This window comes from Oncorhynchus mykiss, unplaced genomic scaffold (genome assembly GCF_013265735.2).
Source record: "Oncorhynchus mykiss isolate Arlee unplaced genomic scaffold, USDA_OmykA_1.1 un_scaffold_783, whole genome shotgun sequence".
Classification (NCBI taxonomy): Eukaryota; Metazoa; Chordata; class Actinopteri; order Salmoniformes; family Salmonidae; genus Oncorhynchus; species Oncorhynchus mykiss.
Genome location: NW_023494230.1, coordinates 37688 through 50614, shown reverse-complemented (window position 1 = coordinate 50614; position 12927 = coordinate 37688). Strand labels below are relative to the sequence as shown.

The 12927-nt window shown below is 46.4% G+C and overlaps 1 protein-coding gene across 1 annotated transcript; it reads right to left on the bottom strand.

Moving 5' to 3' along the window:
- Positions 1-1650: 1650 nt before the first annotated feature.
- Positions 1651-12290, bottom strand: LOC110507702 (phosphatidylinositol 4-kinase beta; the record flags this gene model as incomplete). Its single annotated transcript, XM_036974644.1, is given in 16 exon segments — positions 1651-1781; positions 1933-2056; positions 2184-2288; positions 2408-2517; positions 2617-2630; positions 2633-2761; positions 2764-2787; positions 2790-2841; positions 2928-3014; positions 3016-3113; positions 3116-3155; positions 8421-8789; positions 8897-9190; positions 9193-9294; positions 9297-9613; positions 11914-12290. Coding segments are annotated over 15 exon segments (1973 nt in total), but the record flags the coding sequence as incomplete, so codon positions are not given.
- Positions 12291-12927: the final 637 nt, after the last annotated feature.

Here is a 12927-nt window from a genome sequence, read left to right as displayed (position 1 = left end):
TTTTGGTGGCCCACCCGGAGCATGACACGCGTCGTTTCGTGGCTGCTTGTTCGGTCTGCGCGCAGACTAAGTCCGGGTAACTCTCCGCCTGCCGGCCGTCTCAGGCCGCTTCCCATTCCCTCTCGACCGTGGTCTCACATCGCCTTAGATTTTGTCACCGGACTGCCTTCGTCAGCGGGGAAGACTGTTATTCTTACGGTTGTCGATAGGTTCTCTAAGGCGGCTCATTTCATTCCCCTTGCTAAGCTTCCTTCTGCTAAAGAGACGGCACAAATCATCATCGAGAATGTTTTCAGAATTCATGGCCTTCCGTCAGACGTCGTTTCGGACAGAGGTCCGCAATTCACGTCTCAATTTTGGAGGGAGTTTTGCCGTTTGATTGGGGCTTCCGTCAGTCTCTCTCTTCCGGCTTTCACCCCCAGTCCTAACGGTCAAGCAGAACGGGCCAATCAGACTATTGGTCGCATCTTACGCAGTCTTTTCTTTTCGCAACCCTGCGTCTTGGTCAGAACAGCTCCCCTGGGCAGAATACGCCCACAACTCGCTTCCTTCGTCTGCGACCGGGCTATCTCCTTTTCAGAGTAGCCTCGGGTACCAGCCTCCGCTGTTCTCATCTCAGTTCGCCGAGTCCCAGCGTCCCCTCGCTCAGGCTTTTGTCCAACGTTGCGAGCGCACCTGGAAGAGGGTCAGGTCTGCACTTTGCCGTTATAGGACGCAGACTGTGAGGGCTGCTAATAAGCGTAGAACTAAGAGTCCTAGATATTGTCGCGGTCAGAGAGTTTGGCTCTCCACTCAGAACCTTCCCCTTAAGACGGCTTCTCGCAAGTTGACCACCCGCGGTTCATTGGTCCGTTCCGTATTTCTCGGGTCATTAATCCTGTCGCAGTTCGACTTCTTCTTCCGCGATACCTTCGTCGCGTCCACCCGGTCTTCCATGTCTCCTGCATCAAGCCCGTCCTTCGCGCCCTCCCGCTCGTCTCCCCCCCCCCCCCCCCATCCTTGGTCGAGGCGCACCCATCTACAGGGTCCGGAAGAATTTTGGACATGCGTCCCATCGGGGCCGTGGTCACCAGTACCTCGTAGATTGGGAGGGGTACGGTTCCTGAGGAGAGGAGTTGGGTTCCCTCTCGGGACGTGCTGGACCGTTGCGCTGATCGAGGATTTCCTCCGTTGCCGCCAGGTTTCCTCCTCGAGTGCGCCAGGAGGAGCTCGGTGGTGTGGGTGGGGGGGACTGTCATACTGTCAGCAGTGACTTGTCTCTGTCTTCCTCAGGGTATCCCTCTGCTGGTCGTTGTTAGGTTACCTTTTCTCCCCTCTTTCCCCCAGCTGGGCCTTGTCTCCTCCTAACCACCTCGTCACCCCTTTTCCCACCTGTTCCCTTTTTCCCTCTGATTAGGTCCCTATATCTCTCTCTGTTTCTGCTCCTGTCCTTGTCGGATGTCTTGTTTTATTGTGTTTCCACTGCCTGAGACAGACTATCGTCATGTTTGCTGTAACCTTGTCCTGTCCTGTCGGAATCTGCCGGTCATATGAGCCTACTGGTTTGGTTATTAAAGAACTCTGTTTAAGTTAGTCGCTTTTGGGGGTATTGATCACTCACCGTAAAGGTAACGTTAAATACTACTAATAGTAGTTTGTTTTTGTTGGAGCCTTTCTGAGCCACTCACCTGGTGGATGGACACTGCGTTGACTATGGGTTCAATCATGCCGCTGTCAGAGGAGATCACCAGGATCTTGTAGGGTTTGATCCAGATAGGCACGCGCTCCTGTTCCCAGATGATCTGGGAGAGGGAAGAGAGCAGTACATAATTAGTCCAGATAAAGTATATACAGGAGATTATACTGTCATGTAAATGCTGAGTGTGGATATGTGGAAAGAGAGGTTCATCCTTGCTGTGTATGTGGAGCTAGAGAGTCTCCATTAAGAATGACCTGGAGCTGCTGCAGCACTTGAGAGGCCAGGAGCTCTTGCCGAAGGTCGTCGCCACACTTGACGATGACTGACAACAACCTCCAGGTAGGGATGTGTCCATATGGGGAGCCCTCCCTTATCCGCCTATTCAGAACAACACAACAAGTACAGGCACATACAATTAGCAAAGCTCAAACCTTTCCTCTAGCCTTGAGGTTACCATCAAGGCATGCAACACCTCCACGGTCCACTGTGGGGATTGAGTACGCACTGAACCTTCTCCTGCCACGGCTCCTTGAGGGCCACTGCTGAAGGGTCCTCTGGGTCCCGTTTGAATGTGGTGGGTGTGTGAGCTAGCTGCTCTGAGAGACGCCGCCTGTGTAGTGGGGGAAACACACACACACCGTCACTACTGAAGAAGCATCATATACATCACAGTTTGAAAGACTACATTATACCACCAAAGCTAGCTCTCTCCCAGCTATTCCTCTGTACCTGATGTCTCCAGCAGCGATGAAGATGGGCTCCTTGCTGTCCAGGCTGGTGATGCTGTCCACTGAGAACTGGGAGATGTTGTCACAGCTGTTGGTGTGGAACTCTGGGAGCTGGGATAACAGAGGAGGGGAAAGAACGGGGGAGAGGGTGAGTACACAGCCCACACTCCTTCGCTACCTGATAAGGGTAGGTGGGCTCCTGACCCCTACCTCCACCTGCAGATCCCGATGTCGTCCACAGACCAGGCTTCGTTATCCTCATCGTAGTTGTGAACCGTTGAGAAGCCCCCGGCTCGCTGATCTGCCGTGATGCCGCAGTCCGGAAGGTTCTCCACTGAGCGCGTGCTGCGGATCCTGTCTCGGAGATCCGCACCGGAACGTGGACGTCTCAAAGTCCTCACACTCCAGAACCTCCACATAGATGAGGTACGGCGCCTGACCAGGTAGAGGTGATTGTTTACATGTTTGTGTTGGTGCGTCGTCTCATTCTACACTGTGTGTGTGTGTGATCTCCCCCCCACCTTGTCTTTGGAGTTGAGCACCACAGCCTGTGTGTGAGGGACGCGCACCACGTGGTGGTCGAAGGCGGCGGTGGGCAGCCAGACGCGGGGCGGGCAGCTTGTGGTTGAGCAGCGAAAGCTCCGAGATGAGCCGGGACGTCTTCTGCTCCTTAGTGGGCAGCGTGGCCAGCCGCTTCCCAATGCCATCAGGGACTTGATGAACTCTCTCTGCGGTGCCAGACGCGCCGGCTACAGAGGAGGAGGAAACATGGCAAGAGTAAATCAGATGTATGAACATAATGACCTTTGGAGTAATAGTGATTTGTAAGAAAAGTTCAGTGTTGTGTTGGAACCAAATACTCTCTACAACAACACACCTTCTCGTGTTGACCCCAGAGAACAGGGAGGACCACTCCCTTGTCAAATTACAACAGCAACTTAGATGTACAGCCATGAGCCACTGGTCCATTTGTGTCAAGTTAGTTTGAAATGATTCAGAAGTCAAGGCCCATTATTGCAGCTGATTCAAGTGAGCAAATGTGTATAATCGCCTGTAGTCTTAAAATAGCCTTTAAAAAGCCGAAACCCTTCAGCAACCAACTTGACACAAATGTCAGAAGATAAGACTAGTTGAAACATGAAAGACCAGAACTTGAAACCATTGGCAAATCATTCATTTGAGGCTAAATTATTGCAGCAGTGGTTTAAAGAAGTCCAAGTTTACACAAAGCCCCAAAAAATATATAGACATATTTGTAAAAATAGAAAATTAAAGCAATAGAGTGGAGGTTTATAAGCATGTATCACAATCTGCACCCGTAACAACCATAGATACACAACTGAAACATGACCCCAAAAAACAATGACGAACAGATCCCACTGCTGCCACCAATGACCTGACCTGACCCCTGAAGGCTATTATCTCTGGAGCCCAACGTTACATATTGAGATACATGCTTACAACTCCTCACTTCGCAGACAGAGAGTAGTCTACAACCCGGCTGCCAATGGAGACAGGCAGCCATCATCCCAGAATGCACCACAGAAGTCTGTGGTGATGGAGGCCGTTAACTTACTGTACCAGTCTTAGTCTAACAATTAAGACTTTCAGAGCTGGAGCTCAGATCCTGGGAAAGGTGAGAGGTAAAGTACAAAGTAAGGAAAGGAAAGGGGGGTGGAGGGAAAGAAAGTAAAAATTCTTATTTTTAAAATGTTTATACCAACAACAAGAATCATAATTAGGTAGTATCAGACTGTATGCCCCCAGTGAATGGGAAGAGGCTGATTTGTGTGCCTGTGTATTCCAGGGTCTTGTTGTGAGGAGTGACAACAAATCTGCAGCTCTACAATGATCCCGGTTATCTGGGTGAACTACTACTAACACTCTCACATGATACTAAAGGTCACAGAGCATGGGGAATAGAATAGAGGAAATAGAGACATGAGAGCTATGTCTATAGAGCATGGGGAATAGAATAGAGGAAATAGAGACATGAGATCTATGTCTATAGAGCATGGGGAAGCAAGGACAAGGAAAACATTAAGAGAGAGATGAGCAGAGAAAAGCTTCCTTTATGAAAGTCTAGTGACATCCAGTGTTTATGAATGGTTACTCACAACAGACAGTGTCTCACTACACATTAATCAGGGGGAGGAGGAATGATGGTGGGAAGAGTCCAAACTAGATACAGGCCTTCAGAAAGTATTCACCCCCCTTGACTTTTCACAGCATTTTGTTGTATTACAGCCTGAATTTTTTATTATTTTGGGTCACTAGCCTACACACAATACCTCATAATGTCAAAGTGGAATTGTGTTTTTAGAAATGTGTACAAATTAATGAGAAATTAAGAGCTGAAATGACTTGAGTCAATAGGTCGAATATTCAATCCCTTTGTTATGGCAAGCCTAAATCAATTCAGGAGTACAAATGTGCTGAACAAGTCACATAATACGTTGCTCTGTGTGTAATAATAGTGTTTAACATGATTTCTGAATGACTACCTCATCTCTGTACCTCACACATACAATTAAACATAAGGTCACTCCGTCGAGCAGCACATTTCAAACACAGATTCAACCACAAAGACCAGGGAGGTTTTTCAATGCCTCGCAAGGCACCCATTGGTAGATAGGTACAAAAAAAATGTAAAAGCAGACATTGAATATTCCTTTGAGCATGGTGAAGTTATTAATTACACTTTGGATGGTGTATCAATACACCAGTCACTACAAAGATACAGGCGTCCTTCCTAACTCAGTTGCCGGAAAGGAAGGAAACGGCTCAGGGATTTCCATGAGCCAATGGTGACTTTAAAACAGTTAGAGTTTAATGGGTGTGATAGGAGAGACTGAGGACGGATCAAAAATAGACTCACAATACTAACCTAAATAAAACTGAAAGAAGCCTGTACAGAAAATATTCCAAAACATGCAACCTGTTTGCAGTAAGGCACAAAGTAATACTACAAAACAGAAGTTTGCAGAAGGCACTAAAGTAATACTACAAAACATGCAACCTGTTTGCAGTAAGGCACTAAAGTATTACTACAAAACATGCAACCTGTTTGCAGCAGGCACTAAAGTAATACTAAAAACATGCAACTGTTTGCAGTAAGGCACTGTAATACTACAAAACATGCAACTGTTTGCGTAAGGCACTAAAGTAAACTACAAAACATGCAACCTGTTTGCGTAAGGCACTAAAGTAATACTACAAAACATGCAACCTGTTTGCAGTAAGGCACTAAAGTAATACTAAACAAACATGCAACCTGTTTGCAGTAAGGCATAAAGTAATACTACAAAACATGCAACTGTTGCAGTAAGGCACTAAAGTAATACTACAAAAATGCAAGTTTGCAGTAAGGCACTAAAGTAATACTACAAAACATGTAGCAAAGAAATTAACTTGTCCTGAATACAAAGCAATTGCATTCTTGTAACACAACAAAATGTGGAAAAAGTCAAAGGGTGTGAATATTTTCTGAAGGTTCCACACAATCACTAGACACCTTGAACTCTCCTCCCAGTGTAACAGTGATGGTGCAACAGCAGTCTTTGTTCACACCATGTGTTTTACAAGCCTTTGCACAAGGTCACGTGAGACTGAGACAGCATTTTCTGCTGCACGATGACATGAAGTTGGCACATCACATAACAGTATATTTAAATTCCCTTCCTGAAATTGGCCTGGAATTGATTCTGACCTGGCGCCATAATGGGGCAGTATGTCTCTATAGTGGAGTCTCAATAAGAGAGTGGGGAGGTTGTGGTTTGGGTACCTCTATAACAACAATGATAAAGGAAGTTGTGTCAATGACTCATCGATGACTAAAGGAACTGAACTGGTGTATCAGTGACTCATGAAGAGACTTTGCAATTGAGATTTGATTTTCAATTGTGTATCCAACAACTAAACAACTAAAAGTGTTGAAATGTTTGATAATAGACCCGTTCATGCATGAGAAGACTGCCCAATCCTAGATTATCACCCATATCAGGAGGGCACTTCCTTTTACATAATGACAGCTCTGCCGTTTCAGGGACAGTCCCTGAGCACCCTGTAGTGGTGATGACTGAGTACCTTTACATGCACACTAATAATTAGATAGTAAACTGATTATGGCAGTAGGCCAAGCACGGCAGGAGTCATGTAAACACGTTACTCTGCATATCTCAATCGGCGCACGGTCATAATCAAAGTAAGCACCAATTAAAACAGCTGGTTTTCTGAGCAATCTTTCAAATGACTAGGACATGCAAATACCTTAATCAGAGTTGTAGCAGTGTTACTGAGCACGAGCAGCGCAAGCTTCCTCCTTTAGCGCCAGTGAAATTAGTTCAGAAAAACTGAAAGTGTGCATCTTAGAAATAGTTCACATTCAAACTTTTATGTCCAAACTCAGACTCAAATATAATTCACAAACGTTTATTTTGACTGGTGATTATCAAAGTCCCATCAGGTAGCCTGATTTCAGATGTGTCCATGTAAACTGGTAGGGGAATCCTTCTTCTTGCGAAGCATGTAAATGTTTAAATCGAACTACTATAATAATAATCTGATTATTTACAATAATTGTACTATTGTGTGCATGTAAACATTAGCTACCCATCTTCCTTCAACGATGACGACAAGAACTACCGGTCTTATCAGCGTAGCTAAATTAACCAGTATGACAAATTCTTTACTCTGGTGTTTTTGTATCCAATAGCTACCAGGTTAATAGCCGAGTACTGATGATGTTGTCACATGGTCGTCGCCATAGCGAACTAGTTTCTCCAAGATATCACCAGACCTCAATAGAGACCTCTGGGCATGGTGTTTCTAGAAGCACTGTGACCCTACAGTAACACTGTCTCCATGTTTGTAAAACATTGTCAGGGTGCCATGATGCCATCGTAAACCGAAGAGGGAGCTAAGAGAGAAAGGAGGAAGTGACCAGAGGGAAATCACTGAGCTTGAAACTGAACTGCTGATTAAGTTTGGTGTGGTAGTCACATATACACATGCACGCACGGACACACACATACAGAGCTCAATTGGTCAAAGATCCTCTCTTCAACATTTTTATATTCGAGTAATTTAGCAGACGATCTTATCCAGAGCAACTTACAGTAATGAGAGCACACATTTTTATACTTTATTTGTACAGGTCCAACGTGGGAATGGAACCCATAACCCTGGCCATGCTCTACCAACTGAGCTACATGGTCCCAAGTGGGAACGGAACCCATAACCCTGGCCATGCTCTACCAACTGAGCTACATGGTCCCAAGTGGGAACGGAACCCATAACCCTGGCCATGCTCTACCAACTGAGCTACATGGGACCATGTGGGAATGGAACCCATAACCCTGGCCATGCTCTACCAACTGAGCTACATGGTCCCAAGTGGGAACGGAACCCATAACCCTGGCCATGCTCTACCAACTGAGCTACATGGGACCATGTGGGAATGGAACCCATAACCCTGGCCATGCTCTACCAACTGAGCTACATGGTCCCAAGTGGGAACGGAACCCATAACCCTGGCCATGCTCTACCAACTGAGCTACATGGGACCACGTGGGAACGGAACCCATAACCCTGGTCATGCTCTACCAACTGAGCTACATGGGACCACGTGGGAACAGAACCCATAACCCTGGCCATGCTCTACCAACTGAGCTACATGGGACCACGTGTGAGTTACATAACCATGACACCTTCTATACAGAGACAGAAGAGGAAGTATTATTCCCTGCTCTGTCTGGAATATGTGCATTCCACTGACCCCAAACCCCAATAGCATGTTGTCTCTGGGACTATTTTTCAGACAACTGGTGATAACAGCTACAGATTAAGAGTGCTGGACTATGAACCTCTTTATGTTCTTGTATAATGCCCCCCCATTGGACACCAAGCAGTTGCTTCCAAAGTTAGCTATCCCACTTTGTGAGACACCTGCCAAGATACAGAGAAACAAAGTGACTTAGTGGAAAACAAAATATGTATATACTCCCAGTGCACACCTCGTCCTGGTTGCTCTCCACCTTGGGGTTGCTCGCTGTCCTCTTCAGGTTGCTGCTCAGGCTGATGCTGACCGTGGCGTCCGACTTGGAGCGCTGATGCGTGCGCTTAGTAGGCGACAGACCGTGCTCTCCGCCCAAGCCGTGCCCGTGCAGGGATGGTGCAGCGGTCGGAAGTGGGCAGAAAGGGGCCAACGTCAGTGGCTGGCGGGCACGGACTGCAGCTGGTTTGAGTTCGTCGGAGAAGATGAGTTTGCGTAGCTTGGTGCCGCGCGAGTGTCGCTGTGTGGAGATGTGCATGTCGGAGGAGTAGGCGCCCAGCAGCCAGGCGCACTGCAGCGAGAAGGAGATACTCTGACGGCAGCGGTGCACCTGTGGTGGAAAAATGATTTGATGTGAAAGGAGCTATAGAGAGGATACATTTCTAACTCTGATGAGTAGCTAGCCACAGAGGTAGTTCAGGGAGGTAACATACGCACCACGTAGGGCTTGATGGCGTCTCCCACGTCCTCGTCCATGTGGATGTACATGTTGAGCAGCTGCGGCAGGTAGAAGTCCACCTCCTCGTGGCGGAAGCTGAACAGACGGTTGCCGATGTAGGCCTGCACACCCGGCTCCTTGGAGTTGTGTAGATAGGAGATGGCCATTGACACGTCAAAGAGTTTGGACTCAAACAGCCGCAGCAGCCACGACTGCTTGGAGGGGTTGTGGCGCTGGCGCCGCCGCGCGCTTTTCACCGAGCCTGGAGGCAGTGCCTCAGAGTCCTCCTCCCGGGGATTTTTGGGGGCTTGATAGGCTCTGTATGTACAGTCCCGTTGACCAGTGTTTGGTCTGTGCTATTGCCACCATCAGACCCAGGACCTGACCCCTCACTTTCGCCTTGAGAAACTTCACCTTCTGCAGCACCTCCTGGCAGGCCATCTTGGCCACCTCGGGATCGATGACCAGGGTCAGCTCGCCCACGCCCTCTGAGATGACATCCAGGGGTGGGCTGGAGGCGGCTGGACCATCGCTGTGAGTGGGGCTGGGACTGGTGGTCTGCTGATAGTGGTAGGATCCAGAGGAAGGGGAGGAGGGCAGAGAGAGTGAGGGAGAGGAGGAGGCTGTGGAGGGGCTCTGCGGTTCTAGTTCCTCTGGCTGTACAGCAGACAGACCCAGCTCCGTGTCACCCATCACGGCCGCTCACCACACTCCCACTGGGGCCAGACAGAGACAGAGAGAGAGAGACAGAGAGAGAGAGACAGAGAGAGAGAGAGAGAGTAGGAAACAGAAAGAGGTTTCATCATTGTTTTGGCCCTCAACGTGTGACAGACCTAGGTTTGTGGAGGTCATGACATTTTGTCAGCAGGTTATTGTCATGCAATAGACTGCCGGTCTCACGGTAATTGACTGTTAATTAACAAACACGTTTAGCATATCCAGGCCTCCACGCATACAAGCCGCATAAAAGCCTTTGAAACATCTACATTAAAAAAAAATTGGAAAGTTGAATTAATCTATTTAATATACACAATCACAATGAATCCATTATGTATTTTAGGCAGGTCTTAAGAAATATGATATGAAGAAAATGCATTTCAGAAGAACATGTTTTCTGGCTATGCGCCATGCCATTGGCTGTAGGCTTGTTAATTTAGTTTTAGTTTAAAAAACACTATACTGTTTTGAGAAGTTTTTGATGTGATTTTTGACTGCATTTTCATCGATATTAGAGTGGTTGGAGGGACAATAGAGCCCTGAATACCAGGCCGTTAGCGACCTGATGGTCGTTAGCGAGTTGGGTACTATCAAAGCATGTCCAGAGTGCATAAATGGAGATTACCGTGACATGGAATTCTACTGCGGTCATGAATCATGACTGTCGGAGTGGCGGTAATATGGTCACCTCAACAGCCCTAGACAGGCCGCAAGTCTTCAAAACACAGCCCATAGCTCCTTTGATTCTTCATATAGCATTTACATTGAACAGGAATCAGGTTTGGGCTAAGTGGAACAAAGTGCTCAGTGTGTAAAATGGATCTGACAATCTGTGTCCGTCTTCCCATCAGTCAACTAACATACTGTCTGTAAATGCAGGCCAATTATCTTTTCTATGAGTCACTGTCCAGCCGTCTGTCCGTCTATGAACGTGTTCGCCTGACTGAGGTCACTGTCTTCCGGCAGGCCCTGCTATGTAACGCACATGGCCATACACACCTGCTAATTCTACTGAGCAGATTAGCACCACAGCAGCACTACCTAGTGCCATGCACTACAGGCCCAAAGCAGGGAGAGGGAGGGTTGTCTCTCTGAAACCTCTGTTATCCATCAGGTGTCAATCTTCAACGTGGTTAATAGCACCCCATCACAAGCCATCCATCGTAGAACACAGTGAATAAGGGATCTACCAGAAACTTCACGACTACAAAGATGAAACCAATACATTTTTCACATTGTTGAATCAACAATGTGGGCTAAGGGCCTCGATCTTTGAGAAGAATGGGTGCAGTATAACACTGGTCCTGCTGTATAGGACTTGTGTGGGTGGTGGAGTAAAGTACTTCCTCATTGGGCTAGTATCCATCAGTCTTTTTCTTTGATCAATATGCTGAAAAATTAAAACTCGGTTTTGGTGGGTGTAGAACAAAAGTGTCAGGTTTGTATACAGTGTTCAGCAGATGGAATATAAATTAACCCTTCGCTAGCTGGCTGCGGCAAGTTGTTGTTGAATTAGCCGTTTCAAGAAGCAGGGACAAGGCAAGAAATTACGCATAGCTAGCACCGTTATCCAATCGTCCAAACAGAATCATACAGGTGTCTAGCCAGCCAACACCGTCTAGGCAAGGGGTGTGTCATGGAGATAGGTATACAAACATTTGACACGTGTGGTTAACGTTATAAATATGCTGCAGTTGCAATTAACTTTGCTCGCAAATAACGTTGGCAAAACATTTACTAGAACATTAACGTTAGATAGAGATGGCTAACTCGCTTCAGACGAGTAACGTTAGGTAGACAATCAAACAGTAGCTATCTAACTGTCAGTAGTTAGTTAACAGTTCACTAGCCAGCTAGTTGTCGAGCTTGCTGACTAGGTCAGAGCGTAACGTTATTTGCTAGGTAGCTAACATTAGTAAACTATTTATTCTAGTTAAATTATCTATAATTTAGTAGCTATAGTTTAGTAGCTAGCTCCTTCTCATTCCTGGTCAGATTTAGCCATCTAACGTTAACTACATATCTTCCTTAAACGATAAGAAATACCGGTGTTATCATAGTAGCTAAATTAACCTTTATGGCAAATTCTTTACTCGGGTGTGTTTGTATCTAATTGCTAGCAACCAAGTTAATAGCCGACTAGCTGCTAACCTAAACCTGAGGGATTAACATTAGCTCGCTCGCTTGCTAGCACATAAGTAGCTAACGTTACACCAGCTAACTTGCGTATCAAACTCCTCGTTTTCTTTAAGGCCACGCCACTCTGAGTGCTATAAACAATTAGAAACATAACTCATACCTTAAAATTGTATTGGATGGTTAGCTATTTAAGTTTTTTTTATCTCCAATATCTCTGCTCCATTTAGAATGCGTTCAGTCCCTCAAAGTGCCGAGTTCTCTGAACAACTTATTGGAGGTGACAGACCAGGGCTGCCTGCTTAGTGCCTGTGTAAAATATATTTGTCCATTATGACAAACTACTCCACAATAAGTGTTATTGTTGTAAAACATGGAAAATTGCTGAATGAAGAACGTGTAAAATTTCAGCTACATCCAAAAGTGCGTAATAGGGTAGAGTAGGGTACACTATGCTACCAGTGTATTATACATAGGCGACAGGAGGTTGGTGACACCTTAATTGGGGAGGACAGGCATATGGTAATGGCTGGAAAATAATAGGTGGAAATAGATCAACATCAAACACATGGTATCCATTCGCTCCATTCCAGGCATTATTATGACCAGTCCTCCCCTCAGCAGCCTACACTGACATAGGCCTATCCTTTACCAGTGTATTGATAATATACCTTTCATTACTATACACTTGTGTCATAGCGGATGACTAAGTGTATCGCTGGAAGCTTCCAGAGATGTAGAAGTACTATTGCCACAGATATAAAAATGCCTTTTATGGGTCAATAGTATGCTTGGTTTCCCCACTTTGTCACAGTGCTTTGACTTGGATTACACAGTTGTGCTCTGCCTGGCTGCTGTGGATGCAGGAGGGGGATGTAGCGGTGCATCACTACTACTCTCCTGAGACCTAGAAGTACTGTTGCCCCAGACCATGGTGCATCTTGGGTGTGTTTGTGTGGAGTGTTTGCCCCCCTCTGGAATTTCCACTCTGTCACACACACGCGTATGGCCAAGCCTGGCATGAATATAGGATTGCCGTGCTGATAGCAATGATCTATTTGCATCATCTGACCATTTTATTTCCTCACTTCTGATGATAATTAACCACATATTTGGATCTGAAAGTAGTATGGATTGATTCAGTTTAGGGATGTAGGAAAGTAGCTGCCCAAATCAT